The sequence below is a fragment of the Microcaecilia unicolor genome, chromosome 4 (genome assembly GCF_901765095.1).
Source record: "Microcaecilia unicolor chromosome 4, aMicUni1.1, whole genome shotgun sequence".
In the NCBI taxonomy this organism is placed as follows: Eukaryota; Metazoa; Chordata; class Amphibia; order Gymnophiona; family Siphonopidae; genus Microcaecilia; species Microcaecilia unicolor.
This window is the reverse complement of record NC_044034.1, coordinates 267,221,347-267,243,381: the sequence shown is the minus strand read 5'-3', so window position 1 is coordinate 267,243,381 and position 22,035 is coordinate 267,221,347. Positions and strand designations below refer to the sequence as shown.

General features: G+C 42.1%; 1 protein-coding gene across 4 annotated transcripts in view; it reads left to right on the top strand.

Annotated features, from left to right (window-relative positions):
• ATP11A (ATPase phospholipid transporting 11A) overlaps positions 1–22,035 on the top strand; it is a 381,664-nt gene that overhangs the window by 286,430 nt on the left and 73,199 nt on the right. For all 4 annotated transcript variants that reach the window (XM_030201529.1, XM_030201532.1, XM_030201531.1 and 1 more), the window contains exons 16-21: positions 4,220–4,293; positions 6,781–6,884; positions 9,177–9,358; positions 11,146–11,397; positions 17,631–17,805; positions 21,686–21,788. In XM_030201529.1, the coding sequence (XP_030057389.1) occupies positions 4,220–4,293; positions 6,781–6,884; positions 9,177–9,358; positions 11,146–11,397; positions 17,631–17,805; positions 21,686–21,788 (890 nt within the window). The remainder of the gene's footprint in view (positions 1–4,219; positions 4,294–6,780; positions 6,885–9,176; positions 9,359–11,145; positions 11,398–17,630; positions 17,806–21,685; positions 21,789–22,035) is intronic.

The following is a 22,035-nucleotide window of genomic DNA, read 5'->3' as shown; positions in this document are numbered from 1 at the left end:
CTCTTAGCGCCTCGGGGGTGTCAAACTCGGGTGGCCGGGTCCCTCCCCCCATGTCCTCCCTGGTACTCTTTTAATCTGTATTTGAGTAAAAAAAAACAAAAAAAACCCCAGGAAATCTCAGGACAGAAAGGCAGTTTCCTCAAGGTCTTCAGGGGAAGAGCTTTTGAGGCAGGGAGAGGCAGCCATGGGAAAAAAGAAAAGACGAGCTTTGATTTTGGTTCTCTGCCCTTTACTTTCTCTTTAAACGAGCAAGACAGTTTTCTCTGTGTGACGGTTTGCTGCTGTTTTTTCTGGCTCTTGTTTTGCTTTGCAATTGGTTTAGGCAGACGCAATGGCAGAGAAGCTCCGCTGCTGTTCAGTCTGTCAGCAGCAGGGAGTCGGCTCGAGCGGTGCTTGTAAGTTTTGCACTGCGGTAGATGCTTCTTTGGAGCAGGGGCTGAAAAAATGTTGGCGCCATTAGTGGGGGGGAGGGGGTCCGATTTGGCAGTTTTAAGTGTGGTCAGGTCAGCCTCGCTGGCAGCATCGATTTTGTTGGGAAACGCCGCCATTTTGTCTTCCCCTCTAAATGCTGCATCCCTGCTTTACTAGTCTCTCTACCAGCTCTGCCTCAGACTCCTGTTTCTTCAGCAGGTGAAGGTGGCTTCCCGCCTGACTTTGTGGTACAAATGTACTAAGCTTCTTTATTGCACAAAGCTGCTCCAGGAGAGGCTTCAGTGAAGAGGTCTGAGGAGGGCCAAGTAGCAGCTGCTAGGTGGCCCAGGCAATTTTGGAATTTAGAAGATGATTTTTCTTCTGATTTGGACCAGGAAATGCCATCCTTGGAGGAGACATAGGTGTTTCTGGAAGATCATTTTCCTGAGGACCTCGGTCATCTGGAAGATGGTGCGGAGCCTCTCCCTGCGGGGCAGGATCCTTCAGTGGTGAGAATTTTTCATAAGGATGCACTGCATGAGGTTTCTTCTCAGGTTTCCACTACCTTGTGATTTGAGGAGCAGGAGACTCCAGTGATGGAGTCCAGAAAGGTGGATTTACTGGTGAAAGGTGCTCATAGGCCAGGTAATACTTTTTTTCAATGCATCAGGATATTAGGGACATCATTCGGGCACAGTGGGAGGTGCCGGATTCTGCCTTTCGTCTTGCCAGATCCGTGCTCAGTGGTATGCCCTCCAGTGGTAGATGCTGTAGTGTCCGCAATCACTAAATGAAATACAGTTCCCGTGGATGGCAGGATGGCTTTGAGGGATGTCCAGGATCGCCGTATAGAATCCTTGTTAAAGAATAGTTTTGATGTTTCTGCTCTGGCAGTGCAGGCTGCTATCTGTGGTTCTTTAGTAGCGAGAGCCTGTTTTCGTTGGTCTGAAAAGGTCTTGGACCGTTCTTCTAATGATTTTTCAGCGATAGATGCCAAAGTGGCGAAGTTGGAAATGGGTTCGGCCTTTTTGGTGGATGCTCTTTACGACTTGCTTCGGGCCTCTTCTAAGTCTATGGCTCTTTGTGTGGCAGCCCATCGCTCTCTTTGGCTTTGTGGCTGGTCTGCGGATGCGGCCTTTAAAGTCCAAGCTTAGTAAATTTCTTTTTAAGGGTTCTTTTCTCTTTGGATAAGCTGCTGCGTAGCCTGGGTGAGGCTAAAGTTCTGAGGCTTTTGAGGATCGTCCCAGGGGGCCTGGATGTGGTGTTTTTTTCAGCCATGATAGGGGCCGTAATGTTTGGTATAGATCAGGCAGAGTATTTCTATTTCAACGATCCAAGTTGCAGGGCCGTGTTTTTCTTCCTCTGGCTCATGTCCTCAAACTGCAGTCTCAGATTCGTCACTTATTGCAGTCACCGAGGCCGGTGGCCAAGGATTATCTTCAGGTCCTGGGTTCCATGGTGGCGGCGATCGAGGCAGTGCCCTGGGCCAGGGCTCACATGAGGCCGCTTCTTTCTCGGTGGTCATCACAGAAGGACTCTCTACATCAGAAATTGTCGCTTCTGGCTCAGGTGAAGAGCAGCCTACATTGGTGGTTGCGAGATGCCAGTATGACCAAGGCCTCTGGATCAGCCCAATTGGAGGGTGGTTACAACAGATGCCAGTCTCCAGGGATGGGGAACTCACTGTCCTGGACAGTATGCTCAAGGCCTGTGGTCTCCTCAGGAGAGATCTTGCTCAATAAATCTATTAGAGACCAGGGCAGTTAGACTAGCAATCCAGACCTTTGTCCATCTGTTGAGGGGCGAGGCAGTTGGCGTGATGTCAGAAAATGCCACCGCGGTGGCTTACATCAATTGGCAAGGAGGAATAAGGAGTCTGCAGTTGGAGCAAGAAGCCCAAAACCCACTCTACACCACTACCATAGCCGTAAGGGATGAAGGGGGGCACCTAAATGTGGGTACAGTGGGTTTTAGGGGTTTTTGGAGAGCTCAACATATACCACCACAAGTGTAACAGGTGGGGGGGGATGGGCCTGGGTCCACCTGCCTGAAGTGCACTGCACTCACTAAAAGTGCTCCATGGACATGCATACTGCTGTCATGGAGCTGGGTATGACATTTGAGGGTAGCATAGAGGCTGGCAAAAAAATGTTTTCTTTTAATTTTTTTTTGGGTGGGAGGGGGTTAGTGACCACTGGGGGGAGTAAGGGAAGGTGATCCCTAATTCCCTCCAGTGGTCATCTGGTCAATTGGGACACTTTTTTTTTAGACTTGGTCCTAAAAATAAATGGACCGAGTGTAGCCGGCGAAATGCTAGTCAGAGCCATCCATCGTTTTTCTATTATCGGGGAAAGCCGGCCATCTTGTAACCACATCCCCGCCCTGCCTTCTATACCCTGCCTTGAAGTTTGGCCATCTCCGCGACGGAAAGCAGTTGGCGCCAGCCAAAATCGTCTTTCGATAATACCAATTTGGCTGGGTTCAGGAGATCTTCGGCCATCTCCCGATTTGTGTTGGAAGATGGCCGGCGATCTCTTTCGAAAATAAGCTGGATAATATGTTAAATGCTGTTTAGTCAGTGTCAACTCATGATGACCCTCTGGGTAAGTGCACTGAACTGTGTTCAATCTTCAGTCAGAGAGTTAATCATTGATAAGAGTGGCATCGAAAGCTGCTATCATTATATTGATCCATTGCATTTCTGGTCTTTCTATTTTGCATTGACCTTCAACCTTGCCTAGCATGATGTCTTTCTCCGATTATCTTTCTCTTCACATCGTGTCCAAAGTATAAAAGTCAGTCTTGTAATTTAAGCTTCCAAAGAAAGCTTAGGTTTGATCTCCAATACCAGTTGATTTGTTCTTTGGGCAATCCACAGTATACGCAGTATTCTTCTCCAGTATCATAATTCAAAAACTGGACTGCGACAAAGATTAAAGGCTTTCTTAGGGCATGTATTAATCCTTGCATCACCTCTACTTTTCATGGATGGCTTTTTGCCATTTTTCCCTGTGTCATTTATAGCATAGCACTGTTTCATGTACTAACATGGTTAGCTCTTCAGATTGAGTTTTAAGAAGACCTATTTAGTTTCGTTCATATGTCTAGGAGACATGTGAAAGGGAGGGAAGGGTTTCCAGAGTTTAAAAATGGCATCTAGAGGGATAAGATTCTCTGAACCCAGAAAATCAAATTTCTTATTCATTTATTTCAAATATGGCAGGATTGGGATAGGGAGAGTAATAAGCATAGAATAATTTGCAGATCTGTGCACTGTGCCAAACAGTAATTAAAATAGAATGTTGCTTCCTGAAACTATTATGAGTGGAGGAGTATCCTAGTGGTTAGAGCACCAGTCTTGCAATCCAGAAGTGGCCAGTTCAAATCCCACTGCTGCTCCTTGTGATCTTGGGCAAGTCACTTAACCCTCCATTGCCTTAGGTACAGACTTAGATTGTGAGCCCTCCTGGGACAGAGAAATATCCAGAGTACCTTTATGTAACTCACCTTGAGCTACTACTGAAAAAGGTGTGAGCAAAATCTAAATAAATAAATAAATAATATCATGGCCTTTTGATAGTGTTTTGTGATGTCACTGCTGTGTTTTGCATCCAAGAACATGCAGTGGCAAATTATCCTTGCTCTGTTGTCCCATGTATCAGCATATACTAGCAATCCCTTATTTGTAAATTATTTCATTGCAGGTGTGGAAGGCAGCATATTAAGTGCCAGATTAAATATAAACGTATGTATGTGGTTTGAGAAGCACAATTCCTACTATAACACATGCTTTTGTTATTTTTTTCAGGTTTGAATTACTGGAGGTTTTAAGTTTTGATTCTGTAAGGAGACGAATGAGTGTGATAGTAAAATCAACCAAAGGTACACATATCTTACATCATTCTCTGTAGTTGCCATGGTGTTTGTGCAGGGACATAACTACCATTAAGCAGCTCCGCTAAAAAGCCAGAGGCTGACTACTGCTGGCTGTATGGATATAAGTTCAAATCCCCCCCCCCCCCCCCCAAAAAAAAAAAAATCTAAGGCAACAGTGGCAGTGCTAAAAGGATTTAAGTGTGGAACACACTGCACTTACTTCCCAGTGGTCAACCCTCTCCAGTGCAGCCAGGAAGCAAGTAAAAGCACTTAGGTCAGTGATTCCCAAACCTGTCCTGGGGGCTCCCCAGCTAGTCAGGATTTCAGGATATCCACAATAAATATTCATTATTACACATACATGGGTTACAATTAGTTTTATAATTAGTCACACTGTATCTTCTACTCATATACTGCGCTAATTATTGATCATAAACAACATCATAATATCCACTGTAACATTTATTACATAACAAAAATTCTCATACATCCACATGCAATCTCACATATTACTGAAAAACTGTGTTTCACCACACTAACACACTTACATCTACCCCAACTGTCCAGCATAATCCCCAAAGTTATACCGGTCAGTCCATAATGTGGTAATCAGTCCGCATCAGCTGCAACGCAAATGCCCTGATAATCCACAGTTCAATTGATGACTACCTTGTAGATGAAAATCTCATTCTTTCACAACTGAGGAAAACTCAGCAATTGAGTCACAACAACAAACCCCATTACAGGGTCAGTGTACAAGCCACAGGCAAGCAAGCATCCCGCTGTAGTTTCAAAACTTCCCCTTCAACGAGTATTAAAGCCTCTCAGCTTCTCGTCCTTATGGAAATTGCGTGTGGTTGAATGTATCCCGTTCATTCACCATTCATCTCTTAAACTGGTCTCGGTCTCAACACACAGGCCGTGTTTCATTTTCTCTTCATCAGGAGACCTTTCACAAATAACATCAATCATGTGAGATTGCATGTGGATGTATGAGAATTTTTGATATGTAATAAATGTTACAGTGGATATTATGATGTTGTTTATGATCAATAATTAGCGCAGTATATGAGTAGCAATAAATATTCATGAGAGATTTGCATTTGACTTGCTGGGGAACCCCTCAGGACAGGTTTGGGAACCATTATTTTAGGCACTTCAGCTCGGGCTGCCAGCCACAGGGCCAATATCTTGTAGTATGATCTGTGAGATCTCTTAGCATGAACTGCAAGACTTTGTCTCCACCTTAGGCAGCTCAAGATGTAACACTTAAGCACCTTTCCTGCTTCTCTGTTGCATTATGGAGGGTTGAGAACTAAAATCAAGAGGCAAGGAGGCAGCATGGCAGCTCAGCTGGAGGTACTGAACTTACCTCTTCTCAGCTCTCAGGTTTTTTTAAAACATTTTATAGGTCCAGTGGAAAGGGAAAGAGATAGGAAGTGTTCTTCAAACCCTCCATTGCACCTCCAACACTCTCCCAAGTATTCTTCGAACCCTCTATTGCACCCACAACACTGTCCTTGCAGACCCACTTCAGGCATCTGTGTACCTGATACCCCTCTGCTTGGACCTTTTCATACTTAAACACAGTGAAGCAGACACTACACACTGGCATGCCTAAACTACACAAACTCCCACATGTAACACCCTTACTGTGCCCTGATATACACAAGCTCCAACTCCCACACATCAGACATCTCATCCACAGTAGACACCATCAACACCCCTATCGTCTTAGGTACACCCTACACATCCGACATGGACCCTCCTAACAAGTGCACCAAAATCCTGGCTTTGCACACGCTGCTATCGTAGATATCCCGCAATTTCCACAAAAATCCCCCCCCCCCCAAATGTCCTGACAGGTTCTGAAGGAGAACTCCCTCACCCTCCACCCCCATTCCCCACTACCTTGGGAGCGATGGTGTTATAGGGGGCTCATCTTCATTTTTCTGCTTGGGGCTAGTTGAGTCCCAGCTATGCCACAATGTTTATAAAAGGTCATTTGGCATTTTTTTGTTCTTTTGATAAACTTTTGGGCTTATTTTACTCGGAATGGAAAAGTTATAGCATATTCAGACTTCCACACTTTGGCAAACAAGTAATTAGAGCTTTGTAATCCCAGGCTTCAACTGATATGTCCATTTTCACAGTATTAAAAATTATTCTGTCTGTGAGTTGCATCATTAACATTAATAGTTTTGCTAAATAGTAGTAGTAGTAGTTTTTATAATATTGCAGATTGGATGGTTAAGTAACATTGTAAACTGTTCTAAATTATTCATTTTATAACATTTTCATAATTTGTTCAACAGAAATCTCACCTTAAGCCAGTATTGAAGCTCTAAATTAATACTAATACTTTGGCAGTTCTCAACTGAAAAAAAAGATCCAGTATATTTTTTTTAATTTAAAACACTTCATGTAAAAATAAACCTCAGCTATGCACCATAGCTTTACTTAATATCATGCGCTTTTTCTTAAAATTTTCAGGTGATTTGTTTCTGTTTTGCAAAGGAGCAGATTCTTCTATTTTCCCCAGGGTTAAAGAAGGCAAAATTCAGCAAATCCAAGCAAGAGTTGAGCGCAATGCAGTGGTAAGGCTGTGCTTAATTATTACCAATATTGATGGCTGTTAAATGCAAAAAAAAAATAGTTTTTTTTTATCCCTTGTAGAGACTTCTGAAAATATGAAAAAAAAAGTACTCCTAAAAACAACTAGTATGATTTTGGACTCTTAATGGTTACATTTCATTGAAGAGCAGTGATAAATATTCTGCACCAGAAAGAAATGATTCTTCTTACCTGGGTTTGAGCAGCTCTGTAGATGTTCTTTATTATAATTAAATGTATTTGATAATAAGATATGACCCTATCTGAAAATCAGAGTTACAGTAACATTTTAAGGTAAGTATTATGTCTCAGAAGGATCAGGCTTTTATTTAAGAATGAAAATCTTCTTTTGGTTTTAAATATTTGGTCACCATTTCCATACTAAACCTAATCTAATCTGACATTTCTAGACTGCTATATTTCCAAAAAGAGTCCAAAGCGATTTATAATAAAAACAAAAATGCACAATAAAGTAAAAATACATAACAAGATATCAAATAAGTAAACAAGTATTCATTAAACAGTTTTAACATTTTTACGAAATAAAGCATGAGTTCTCAAGTCGTAAATCATGTGGAAGAGATTTCCAGTAAAAAGCAGCCTAAGAATAAGATCTTTCATAATTTCTTTTAGGCACAAGATGAAAAACCAGTGGAAAAAGAAGAATGTTCTTTAATTTTAAAGTTAACTGTGATGAAGGATAGAGTACCTCATATAGAAAAACTGAATGATTTGAAGACCAGACAGGAAACCTTATAAATAATCCTTGCATTTTCTGGTAACCTGCACTGAATATTTGTGGAGAGCAGGGACAGCCTCTTGCCCTACAGAGAACAGTGATAGTCAGCTACCATCCCCCGCATTCTATAAAGGTCAGGATCCTGAATTGTGTACACAACTAAATTAGTTAATGAGCCATTAACAATCAATTTTTGCCGTTGGTACTAATTTGGAGTTTTGCACGCAACTGCCTATGCATGATTCTATAAAGAACGTGTCTAAATTTTCTTGCGCACAACTGAAAAGGGGTGTGACCATGGGAAGGGGTATAGTGGGTCATGGGCGTTCCCAAAGGTTACACATAGTGTTGTGGAATTTGGGGGGGGGGGGGGTGCGGGCCCAATTTGCGTGCTGGGACTTACACAGTGTTATGGAATTGGGAGGGTTGCGTGCCCAACTTGCTTTCCGGGGTATCAGTAGGCATTAAGCCCTGGTGCCTAATTTTAGTCACAGGAATTGGTGCTACCTGCTGTTCTGTAAAGGGCACTTATACCAGAGCACTCTTTAGAATAGCATAGAGCACCGATTTTTCCCGATGTCTACTTTTTCGTGCCATTTACTGAATCCAGCCCTATTTGTGTAGCTTTTCGTGTTGGCAAATGAAAATCAGCAGGAAAAAAAATGCAATTTTGTGGGGGGTTTTTCATGTGATATGAATAGTGGACATTTTTATGAAAGAGTGTACACAGTCTTAACAAAATCACTCCTGTGATAATATAATGAAAATGGTACCTTGAAGAAAAACATTCCTGGAAACAAGGGAAATGACACAAAAATGTTCAGGCTGCCAAGCCCTAATTGCTCTGCAGTTTGTAGGACTGCCTTTTTGCTGGACTTAATTAAACTGCATAGCGGACTGGAAAATGGCTGAATATTACTGGCTATCCATATAATTGGGTGGAATGCAGGAACCCCACCTTGATCTACCCCAGCCCCAAGGCAATTTTAGTGGTGCTCTCTTAATAAGATTGGCAAGTGCTTTTGAATATCTAGCCCAGAGAGACCAAACTAATTGGATTAGCTGATATGTTTCCCCCCTGTTTGTTGTACTTTCATTCTTCTGCTTCCCAAGAACTTAGAACCCCTTTTACTAAAATGCACTAGCGATTCCCAGCACGGCAATGCAGATAAAACCCATTCACTGCTAATGAGCTTCGTTGGCATTGCTGTGTGGGAATCGCTAGTGTGGTTTAGTAAAAAAAAAACAAAAAAAAACCTTTGTAAGTTCTTGAGTGGGTGGAATATGGAATATGAACTGCTTTCTGCTCAGGCTAAAATGGTTTTAAAATCTTAAGAAAGAACAGCGCAAGTGTACAATCCCAGTACTTTACTAACTTGAAATGATGGATTTAGAAAATGCATAAACAAATAATATTTAAATACTTTGGTTCTGTAGTCTTATTGTTGCATTATTTAATAATGTGTTTAGAAAGTCATCTTGCATGAAAGGAAAAGACAGCTATCTACAGTTTCTTATTTTTTATTGGATCCTACAGGAGGGACTGAGAACTTTGTGCGTTGCATATAAAAAGTTTACAGAAGCAGAGTATGAGGAGGCCCGCAAACGCCTTCATACAGCAAAACTAGCACTCCAGGATCGAGAAAAGAAACTGGCAGAGGCATATGAGCAAATAGAGAAAGATCTTATTCTGCTCGGTGCAACAGCTGTGGAGGACAGGTAAATGAATGGACAACTTTGCAGTTACTTGTGTTGCATGTGTTTTGTGTATCTGTTGCACTTACATTTATTTCTTTTTGTATATGTATCAGATATCTATCAGGTTAATTAAACTAAACTTAATGTTTTCCATTTCACTAATAATCTCATACCCATGTTGAAACATTGAGTCTGGCAATAGATAATGATCGCAAGCCCCATCTTGTCTTCCTCTTCGCTGCTCCTGCTCTTGGACTGCAGACTAGGGGTGTGCATTTGTTTGAAATGACATGAGAAATACGCCCAAATATTACCCTCTTTAACTGCCCCACCCTTCCACAAACTGCTTCAGTCCCCAAAACTGCCCCCTACAACCCCCCTCCCCAACTCTTTGTAAACTGACTTGCTCCATAAAAAACTTCTCTCCACAATTACCCCACCACCCTGCAAACTTCCTCCATCCCCCAAAACTAACTACAATTAGTGGGTTTTGCTTTATATTGTGATTGATTTTTAACAGTAGATGAATGAAGGGTTTTTTGTTTGAACTTGCCCTGAAGAAAGCTGATTTAGGTGAAACCTGTATGTCAGAACTTGCCAAAGGAATGCAAAGGATTTGTTTTGTTTTCATCTGGGAGGTCACCTTTTTTTTTTTCTGAATGATGTGAAAGAACTTTGATGGATAAGAGTGCCTTGATAGTTACTGTATACAACACCTCATCTTAAAAATAAAGATTTGATTGTTTGCAAGGGGAAGGAAGGATGCTGCTAATAAAGATGAAAGTTTCTATGTAGTTCATCAAACAGTATCCTGTTCTCTAATCACAAGCTCTACTGCTGGTGGAATTATGCACAAAAAATTTTGAAAATTGTGTGCAGAATTTTTTTAAATTCTGCAAAGTTTATTTGTAGTATTTTGTGTAGAATTTCCCCATCATAAGGCCTGAAATCCCTTTCTGCCTTTTCCTTTCTCAGGCTGCAGCCTCCTCAGTTCATCTCTCACTCCAACTGCAGTTCTATCTTAACATGACCCATAATTCTGTCTGCCCCTCAAGTCTTCTCCCACATGCAATACCCCAATCTCTCATTCTTTCTCCTCACCTATCCAGATATCCCTGTATATTCCCTCCCCTCCCTATCCCCTATGGCAAGTCTTCAGCTTGGTGTTCCTACCCCATGGCACATTCACCCCTTTATTCTGCTCCCAATTGCATACTCACCTTTTTTCTGGCCCCTTCTCTTTTCAGCTGTGGTAGCAGCTCTGCTTACTCTTCCCCTCCCCCGGCAAGGAGAAAGTGACCCACTGCACAATGGGTCACTTCCTCCTCCTGTGTGGGATCGCAGTTCACATAAACAGTGGGGTCTAAGCCAGCACAGACGGCGGAAGTGACCCACTGTGCAGCAATTCACTTCCTCCTCTAGCCGCATGAGCTTAGCACTGGAGGGGGAAGAGAGAGCAGAACTGCTATTGCCTGTACCTACTCTGAATTCTGCACAGCAGGTTACACAGAATTCTGCTAAGGAGTAAAGCTTTGGAGTTTTTGGTATTTGCTGTTTGGGAGGAAGAGCGGTAAGAGTCTTGTCTTTAGACATAAAGAATTGTCCTATATGCCCAGTTTTGACTAGTGAAGTTAAGTGTTTTGGGATTTTGCAGACTGTGCTTTTGTGGTTTGGATTAATGTGTGAATTTTCACCCTTCTGGTTTATAACACAGCTGCAGAATTCGGTAGCTATTTGTGACAGTTGCTTCAGAATTTTTAGTTTCTACTCTCTTCACTTGTCTCTAAACGTGAATTGCAATTTCTTAGACTGCAGGAAAAAGCTGCTGATACCATAGAATCTCTGCAAAAGGCTGGCATTAAAGTGTGGGTCTTGACAGGAGACAAAATGGAGACCGCTGCAGCCACTTGCTATGCCTGCAAACTTTTCCGAAGAAACACACAATTGCTTGAGCTGACTACAAAGAAAATAGAAGAACAAAGTTTACATGATGTTCTGTTTGAACTAAGCAAAACTGTGCTAAGGCACAGCGATAGCTTAACCAGGGATAACTTCTCAGGGTATGTAAGAAGCTTGTAGATATTGTTAATGTTGTAGCTGCATTTATAAGGGGTACATTTCAGTAAATGGCACCTAAAGATAGGCATCGGGATACAAGGCTCTAAGGGGGGATTCTATATATGGCGCCTAAAACAATCCACGTAGAAATGAATTCTAAGGGTGTTCTATAAGTGGCGCCTAGATTAGACGCAGCGTATAGAATACGCTTAGTTGATATCTCAGTGCTAAAACTACATGCATCCATTTACACCAATGAAAACGTGGCATAAATCCCAGCACGTAGACTTAACATTGTAACATAGTAGATGACGGCAAAAAAAGACCTGCTCGGTCCATCCAGTCTGCCCAACAAGACAAACTCATATGTGCTAGTTTTTGTGTATATCTTACCTTGATTTGTAACTCAATTTTCAGGGTACAGACCGTACAAGTCTGACCAGCACTATCCCCGCCTCCCACCACCGGCTCTGGCACAGACCGTATAAGTCTGCCCAGCACTATTCTATAACTATGCTCGTAAATTTCAGAATGCCCAAGAGACGCCCACTTCTCAGGCCATAACCACACTCCTTTTTGCCTACGCACATTAGAATTTAGGCGAACTGCATTACAGAATGTGCTTAGTGAGTTGTATGCATAAATTCTAATTATCTATTAGTGCTCAATATTGCTTGTTAAGAGCTGTTATCAATGCTGATTAGCTTGTTAAGCCAGTTACGTGCACTGTTATAGAATAGGCTTGGATTTCAGCGTGGATCTCTAAGCATGCTATATAGAATCCAAGGGTAAGCATGAATTCTGTTAATACTAACTTACGTCTGCATGCTCACACCAAGGTCTGGTATAACCGCTTGTGTCTAATTACTGGCATTTAGATACGTAAATGCAAGTATTCGATAAAACTGCACCTAAATGCTAGGCACTGCCACTCCTGTGGCAACGCCCCCTTAGGAGATGCGTGTATAGACTGTTTATAGACTAGGGGATGTAGATCAGTTATATGCTTAACTCCTAATTAGTACCAGTTAGTGCTTGATAAGGCCAATTATTGATAGTTAAACAATTAAGTACCAATTGAACCAATTAGTTTACATGCACAAGTGACCTTATTCTATAGCCATGCATCCAATTTTGCACCTATTTTTGGACACCATTTATACATTTATAAAATCTTGGGTAGTGTATTAAGAATCTGCTATGTCTTTATGAAAAACCCATGAAAACATTGTTGAATCTCTATGTAAGGATTTAGCCTGTTCTGGAAATATTTTTCTTCTTACATTTGTACCCCGCGCTTTCCCACTCATAGCAGGTTCAATGCGGCTTACATATTATATACAGGTACTTATTTGTACCTGGGGTAGTGGAGGGTTAAGTGACTTGCCCAGTCTATCTTATAGATTCCATCTAAATATTCTGGAAATAGTTATTAGAACTTTATAGAGCTTTTTAAAAATGTTTTATATATTAGATTGTATTGTATATTAGAAACACAGAGATTTGTACAGCAAATGGGTTGGATATACAGAATGTTTGATCATTAAAAACAGAAGAAACAAAAACAGGAAAAAGAAAATAGAATAACCAGCTCACACCCTACAAACCAATCCCCATTAAGTCCACTATAAGATAAGGGTGGAGGGGGCAACAGTAGTTATTGAAGTCAATATAGACACAAGGGAAAAAATTAGGAAAGTTGGAGAAAATGCCAGGAAACTGAATTAAATTCCTACTCTTCAGTACGTAAAGACAGAGATCACTAATGGAGAAATATAGTTAGCTTTGTATGGGTCTCCTGGTGACACACTACTTTGAATAATGGAATTCAGTTTTGGGAAGAATATTTACAAAGGAGCATTGATAAGGACAAGGGCAATTAAAGGAGGATGCCAAAAATAGGGCTGATCCATGTAGGTAGTGGATGACTGGAATGCCCTTCCATGGTGGAGACAAAAATAGAATTCAAAAAGGCATAGGATAAACACAGATGGGAGAAAGTATATTGAAAGGTGTAATAAGATGATATTTATTAGATTTTGCTCACACCTTTTTCAGTAGTAGCTCAAGGTGAGTTACGTTCAGGTACACTGGATATTTCTCTGTCCCAGGCGGGCTTACAATCTAAGTTTGTACCTGAGGCAATGGAGGGTTAAGTGACTTGCCCAAGATCACAAGGAGCAGCAGTGGGATTTGAACCGGCCTTAATCCTTTAAAAACTGTAAACATAACATTGCTGTACTGGAAGACCACTGGAATCCATGACCCTAAAAGAATTTTGGAAAATGAAGAGATTATGATCATCAGAGTCATTCCCATGAGTGGGAAAGCGCGGGGTACAAATTAAAAAAACAAACTGATAGCTGAATATACTAAAATCTGGCATTGTGGTAAAAGAGAAAACCACAAGAACAGTATTGATAATAAAGGTGTCAGAGCTAAGTGGTTATTCTGTGCATTACATGAAGAAAGAGATAAGTACCAGGCAATTCAATCAGAGACCAAGAAAATGTGGCAGAAAGATGCATAAATATTCCCCACTGGACTGGGAATTTTCAAACACACCTTGATAAAGTGCCTGCAGGTGTTACTTTCTTACTTCATTCTGGAGTTCCTAAGATGTATTATGCTGAGTATTAGCAGTAAATTTGAGAGACTTAACAGGCTTATTTTCGAAAGAGAAGGGCGCCCATCTTTCGACACAAATCGGGAGATGGGCGTGTTCCCAGGGTCGCCCAAATCGGCATAATCGAAAGCCGATTTTGGGCGTTCTCAACTGCTTTTTCAAAAAGGTGCCCAAACTGACCAGATGACCACCAGAGGGAATTGGGGATGACCTCCCCCTACTGCCCCAGTGGTCACCAACCCCCTCCCACCCTAAAAAAAAAACTTTTTAAATATTTTTTGCCAGCCTCTTTGCTAGCCTCGTCATACCCAGCTCCATCACAGTAGTATGCAGGTCCCTGGAGCAGTTTTAGTGGGTGCAGTGCACTTCAGGCAGGCGGACCCAGGCCCATCCCCCCCCCCTACCTGTTACACTTGTGGTGGTAAATGTGAGTCCTCCAAAACTCACCAGAAACCCACTGTACCCACATGTAGGTGCCCCCTTCACCCCTTAGAGCTATGATAGTGGTGTACAGTTGTGGGGAGTGGGTTTTGGGGGGGGGGGGGTTGGGAGGCTCAGCACCCAAGGTAAGGGAGCTATGCACCTGGGAGCAATTTGTGAAGTCCACTGCCGTGCCCCCTAGGGTGCCCGGTTGGTGTCCTGGCATGTCAGGGGGACCAGTACACTACGAATGCTGGCTCTTTCCAAGACCAAATGGCTTGGATTTGGTCGTTTCTGAGATGGGTGCCCTCTGTTTCCATTATGGCTGAAAATCAGGGACAACCATCTATCTCTAAGGACGACCATCTCTAAGGTCAACCTAAATTTCGCGATTCGAGCGTCCCCGACCATATTATCGAAATGAAAGATGGACGCCCATCTTGTTTCCATAATATGGGTTTCCCTGCCCCTTCGCTGGGACGTTCTGCGAGGACGTCCTCAGGAAAACTTAGGTTCCCCTTTTGATTATGCCCCTCTTAGAATCATATTCCACATACCCCGGTTTAGAAGTGAGGTTCATTACTGACATGTATACACAAAACTAACCCATTTGGAGACATTGTCCCCAGCAAGAAGATGAAAATCGAGCATGGACGCTTCAACTCAGAAAAACAGTGAAATAATTTTTGCACTTCAAAGACGAGAAAAGAGTAAACTATAAGAAGCAACAGTTACAACCTTAACCACCTCTGAGCATAGTAGATGGACCATTTTGGTCTTCATCTGCCTTGTTACTATGTATTCTCTAGAGCAGGGGTGCGCAACTACGGTCTGCAAGGACCATAACCCAGTTGTGTTTTCAAGATTTCCACAATGTATATGCATCAGATTGATTTGCATGTACTGCTTCCGTTGTATACAAATAGATCTCATGCTTATTCACTGTTGAAGTCTTGAAAATCTGACTGGGTTGTGGCCCTTGAGGACCGTGGTTGCCCAACTTTGCTCTAGAGAAAAGATGGGAAAGGTTCTTCAGTCAGGTACCAGAAAGTAGCATTTTTCTGTTCAGTGAAAAGCTCAAAGGTAAGGGACCCTCTTATGAATCTGAAGGGAAGAAAGCACAAATTAATGTAAGAAAACTTTAATTAGCAGGGTAGTGGACACCTGGAACACATGTCTATCAAAAGTGATAGGAGCTGAAACAGTGGCAGAAATCAAGCACACATGCAAAGGGATCTTAGCGTCAAAGGGAGGAAGAACAACACATAACTGTCAAAACAGTCAACCAAGCGCTTAATAGGTTCTCTAAGACTCACTGTAAATTGGATACTTGCCCCAGTTACCTATTAAAATCCGCTTACCACCGCTTCATAGCAGACCTCACATCCCACTTAAACTACATGCTTCAACATGGGCTTTTCCCCAAGGAAAACGACAACATCCTACTCACCCCAATACCAAAAGATACCAAGAAAAAACAGACAATATCACCAGCTACCGCCCAGTAGCTTCAATCCCACTGGTAGTCAAACTGATGGAAAGCGTGGTAACCAAACAACTCACTGACTACATAAACAACTTCACAATACTATACCACTCACAATCAGGATTCCGCTCCAACCACAGCACTGAAACAGTACTAATTACCCTCCTAGCCAAATTCAAACAAGAAATTGCAACAGGCAAAAGCATACTTCTCCTACAATTCGACATGTCTAGTGCGTTTGACATGGTGAACCATAATATACTACTAAACATCCTAGAATACTTCAGGATTGGTGGAAGTGTACTTAACTGGATCAAGGGCTTCCTAATGACCAGAACTGATCAAGTGAAATCGAAATTGACCATATCATCACCATGGAAAGCAGACTGTGGAGTACCTCAAGGATCGCCACTATCACCGCTCCTTTTCAACCTAATGATGATCCCACTAGCCAAGTCCCTATCCAGTCAAGGTCTTAACTCTTTCATATACGCGGACGACGTCACATTGTACATACCTTACAAAAATGGTCTAACGGAAATCACCAAAGAAATCAAACTCAGCTTGATCATGAACTCTTGGGCTAATACATTTCAATTAAAACTCAACACAGAAAAAACACACTGTCTCATCTTCACATCCCAATATAACACAATCAAACCCACCAACATAGCCACCCCAGATCACACCCTCCCTATCTCAGACAGCCTGAAAATTCTTGGAGTTACAATCGACCGAAATCTCACACTGGGAGAGCCAAGTGAAAGCTACAACAAAGAAAATGTTTAACTCAATGTGGAAGCTCAAATGAGTGAAACCTTTCTTCCCGAGGGAAATATTTCGCAACTTAGTACAATCCATGATTCTAAGCTATCTAGATTACTGCAACGGAATCTATGCTGGATGTAAAGAACAAATCATAAATAAACTCCAAACTGATCAAAACACAGCAGCCAGGCTTATATTCGGAAAAATAAGATTTGAAAGCGACAAACCTTTACGAGAAAAACTACACTGGCTCCCAATCAAAGAACATATTGCGTTCAAAATCTGCACCCTTGTTCACAAGATCGTCTACAGCAATACCCCGGGATACATGACAGACCTTATAGACCTACCAACCAGAAACACAACAAAATGAACATGAACATACCTAAATATCCACCACCCAAGCTGCAAAGGACGTAAATACAAATCAACCTATGCATCCAGCTTCTCTTATATAAGCACACAACTATGGAACGCACTACCGACCGTCGTGAAAACAACATACGACCACCTAATCTTCCGGAAACTCCTAAAGACTAACCTGTTCAAAAAGGCATACTCAAACGATCCAACCTAAATGCCTTAACCCCGCAACACAACAATACAAATGCTCGTACTGGACATAACCTACTCTTCCCCTTGTGACCCCCAATGTGTCTATCAATCCTGATCATTATTCTGTCATAACCTCACTTTGTATTTGTTCATGCCGGTATTGGCGACTGCCACTACTGTACTATGTAAGCCACATTGAGCCTGCAAATAGGTGGGAAAATGTGGGATACAAATGCAACAAATAAATAAAATATTGAGGGAACTCTGACAGCATAGTAGGCAGACATAAATGATCAGGCTGGATGGACCAAGTGATCCTTTTCTGCTAGCATTTTTTAATTTCTACTAGTTTATCTTAAACCTTTTTGTCAATTCTGCAGATTTTCCACTGATATGCAAGATTATGGTTTGATAATTGATGGAGCTGCATTGTCACTTCTAATGAAACCCAGACAAGATGGGAACCCTGGCAACTACAAAGAGCTCTTCCTTGAAATTTGTAGGAACTGTAGTGCCGTTCTCTGCTGCCGAATGGCACCACTACAGAAAGCACAGGTTTGCTTTAATTTCTTGTTTTGCTGATGGTATTGTATTCCGTGTTGATCCTATGTGACCATCTTTGGGGAAAGGTGACTAGTCACCAGAAACAAGATGAAGTTTTATTGAAGTCTATGAGCACAAACAATTTGTATTAGAACAGTCCAAACTCCATCCTTTTATGGTTAAAAATATATATATATATTACAGAAGTTCAAACGTAACCTTTTTAGACTGCTTAAGGACCCGCAACATGAAAAATGGGCCATTCTCTACAATTTGCATCTGGTACTTTAGTCACCTTTTCCCAGAGGCGGTCACATATGTGAAATTGCTATTAATTATGGCATCCTCCTAAAACTTGAAATGTTCAAGCCTTCAAGGGCCACTTTTTATTGGCCAGAAACTCCAGTAGAAAGTGATGCATTTTTATTTAACAAAATCTATAATCCCGTTTTGCAGGAAGCTGTGTCCCTTTATCAGTTTTCCACTAACTTTTAATTCAGGCACAGTTCAGTTGGTTGGCTTAACAGATATTGCTTCAAACTGACAATGGCAAAAAGCAAATAGAGGTTGTCATAAAATGCAGTGATGCTATCATATTAATAGTGCATCTGTGCACAGCAGCACAAAGTTTTGCATATCACTATCTACATAGGAGAATCAAAAGGGTCCACTGAAACTGTAGCTCTGAATTAGAAATCAGTTATGTTCCACACTGTGCTACCACTTTCTAATAAAGGAGCAGTCCCTGTTAAGAGTTCCCTAAAGGAGTGGTCATCAGCCCTTTTATCCTCAGTGAGTAGACTGAACAGACTGCATGGTCTTTATCTGTCATTTTCTATGTTTTATGACATACACATCTGTTTAAAGTGAGGGGTCAATATTTAACCTTTGGCAGTCAGCATTTTTTTTTTTTTTTAAAAGCCCATTGACTGATATGGGCTGAATTGAGCCCTACTGTTCAAAGCCAGCAGGTACCAGCACTAAATGTATGGACTCTGACTGCCTCTTGGAAGTTGGCCCTGTAACAGATACAGTGGGGGAAATAAGTATTTGATCCCTTGCTGATTTTGTAAGTTTGCCCACTGACAAAGACATGAGCAGCCCATAATTGAAGGGTAGGTTATTGGTAACAGTGAGAGATAGCACATCACAAATTAAATCCGGAAAATCACATTGTGGAAAGTATATGAATTTATTTGCATTCTGCAGAGGGAAATAAGTATTTGATCCCTCTGGCAAACAAGACCTAATACTTGGTGGCAAAACCCTTGTTGGCAAGCACAGCGGTCAGACGTCTTCTGTAGTTGATGATGAGGTTTGCACACATGTCAGGAGGAATTTTGGTCCACTCCTCTTTGCAGATCATCTCTAAATCATTAAGAGTTCTGGGCTGTCGCTTGGCAACTCGCAGCTTCAGCTCCCTCCATAAGTTTTCAATGGGATTAAGGTCTGGTGACTGGCTAGGCCACTCCATGACCCTAATGTGCTTCTTCCTGAGCCACTCCTTTGTTGCCTTGGCTGTATGTTTTGGGTCATTGTCGTGCTGGAAGACCCAGCCACGACCCATTTTTAAGGCCCTGGCGGAGGGAAGGAGGTTGTCACTCAGAATTGTACGGTACATGGCCCCATCCATTCTCCCATTGATGCGGTGAAGTAGTCCTGTGCCCTTAGCAGAGAAACACCCCCAAAACATAACATTTCCACCTCCATGCTTGACAGTGGGGACGGTGTTCTTTGGGTCATAGGCAGCATTTTTCTTCCTCCAAACACGGCGAGTTGAGTTCATGCCAAAGAGCTCAATTTTTGTCTCATCTGACCACAGCACCTTCTCCCAATCACTCTCGGCATCATCCAGGTGTTCACTGGCAAACTTCAGACGGGCCGTCACATGTGCCTTCCGGAGCAGGGGAACCTTGCGGGCACTGCAGGATTGCAATCCGTTATGTCGTAATGTGTTACCAATGGTTTTCGTGGTGACAGTGGTCCCAGCTGCCTTGAGATCATTGACAAGTTCCCCCCTTGTAGTTGTAGGCTGATTTCTAACCTTCCTCATGATCAAGGATACCCCACGAGGTGAGATTTTGCGTGGAGCCCCAGATCTTTGTCGATTGATAGTCATTTTGTACTTCTTCCATTTTCTTACTATGGCACCAACAGTTGTTTCCTTCTCGCCCAGCGTCTTACTGATGGTTTTGTAGCCCATTCCAGCCTTGTGCAGGTGTATGATCTTGTCCCTGACATCCTTAGACAGCTCCTTGCTCTTGGCCATTTTGTAGAGGTTAGAGTCTGACTGATTCACTGAGTCTGTGGACAGGTGTCTTTCATACAGGTGACCATTGCCGACAGCTGTCTGTCATGCAGGTAACGAGTTGATTTGGAGCATCTACCTGGTCTGTAGGGGCCAGATCTCTTACTGGTTGGTGGGGGATCAAATACTTATTTCCCTCTGCAGAATGCAAATAAATTCATATACTTTCCACAATGTGATTTTCCGGATTTAATTTGTGATGTGCTATCTCTCACTGTTACCAATAACCTACCCTTCAATTATGGGCTGCTCATGTCTTTGTCAGTGGGCAAACTTACAAAATCAGCAAGGGATCAAATACTTATTTCCCCCACTGTATATTCAGCCCGTTATCTCATAAACTAACTGTGTAGCAAGCCGAATGTTGGAGGAAGGGGACTCTGGAAGCCCCTTCCCAAGACCATCCACTCTCCTCTCGAAGACCCTCTTCACCCTCCCCCACCCCCTGCCGAAGACCTGTAAACTACCACTAGAGGTTATAGCCACCACTTTGAACATAGAACTGGTATGGGCAGTAGAAACTTGGGGGATCACTCCTGCCCATCCTACCCTATACCTCCAGAGCGACCTTAAAGTAGCCACAGAGGGGCCTACCAGGGTATGGAGGGGTGTTTTAGGAGGGGTTTGGATGATTTTATAGGGGTCGCCAGTGGGGGGCTCTAATGGAGGTTAAATGATCTGGGGGGGCTTTTGGTAGTGGGTGAATTCTCTTTTGGGGGGGGGATTTGGATGGGGATCCAAAAGACTAACAAAAGTCAATATTTAGCCCACTACCTGGTTAGCTAACTGGGTAAAGCTAGGACTGAGTTTTTAGCTAACCAGCTCTGCCCCATCTACGGCCCCCCCAGACTGCCCTAGTACTACCTAGATAATGCTGTGGCGGTCAGCGGCACAATGTTCAGTGGGTACATGTTGCTCAATATCCTCAGAAATTCGCAAATTGTAAGGTAACAGGCAGGAGGATCTCCTGACCAGTTAACAGACTTTAAATATCAGGCCCTAATTTTAACAGCATTCTCCTAAGACCTCAAGCCAATTTCTACCATATTCATGTTCAGATTTCTATGAAGGTGTTCCAGTTGGTTTGCAAAAATGTGATGGCGTAAGATCCAGGCACCCAGTAAAGCAGATGTCTTTTCAGACTAATGGGATTACACAAAACTGGCTGGCACTCTGACATCTAGTCTGTATTTCTTCCAATAAGCAGTAGTTGCCACAAAAAAACAACAGTGCATCACTTGCAATTAACAAACAAACAAACAAACAAACAAAAAAAAAGACTAGTTCTACTCAGCATTCTGGGAATCATTCTCTGTTCTTGCCCACTTTCATATAAGCATTGTTTGACAACTGCAAATTCACATTATAGAATACCATTGTTTGCCCAGATAGATTTGTTTATATTTGGTTATAGACAATGCATTTTCCCTAAATGATTCATGGTTTAGAAGAACAGAAAGTTGGCATCTTGTCATCATGGATTGACATGGTAAAACTGCTCTCAACAGTATTTTATACAGAAATAGCAGCATAAAGTGGCAAAGGTAGACAAAGATGTTTTCAAAAGAATTTTTCTTTCCCTAGATTGTTAAACTTATTAAAGCATCAAAAGAACATCCAATAACATTAGCAATTGGAGATGGAGCAAATGATGTCAGTATGATTCTAGAAGCACATGTTGGGATTGGTAAGTGTGTTACTTCATTTGTTTAAAATGTATTTGCAAAAGGACCAGAGTGTTAAAAAAATGTCATTGGAATGAGAGAGAGAATTAAGCAAATAGGAGAAACTTTTTCTTCACCCAACGCATAATTAAACTCTGGAATTCGTTGCCGGAGAACGTAGTGAAGGCGGTTAGCTTGGCAGAGTTTAAAAAGGGGTTGGACGGTTTCCTAAAGGACAAGTCCATAGACCGCTACTAAATGGACTTGGGA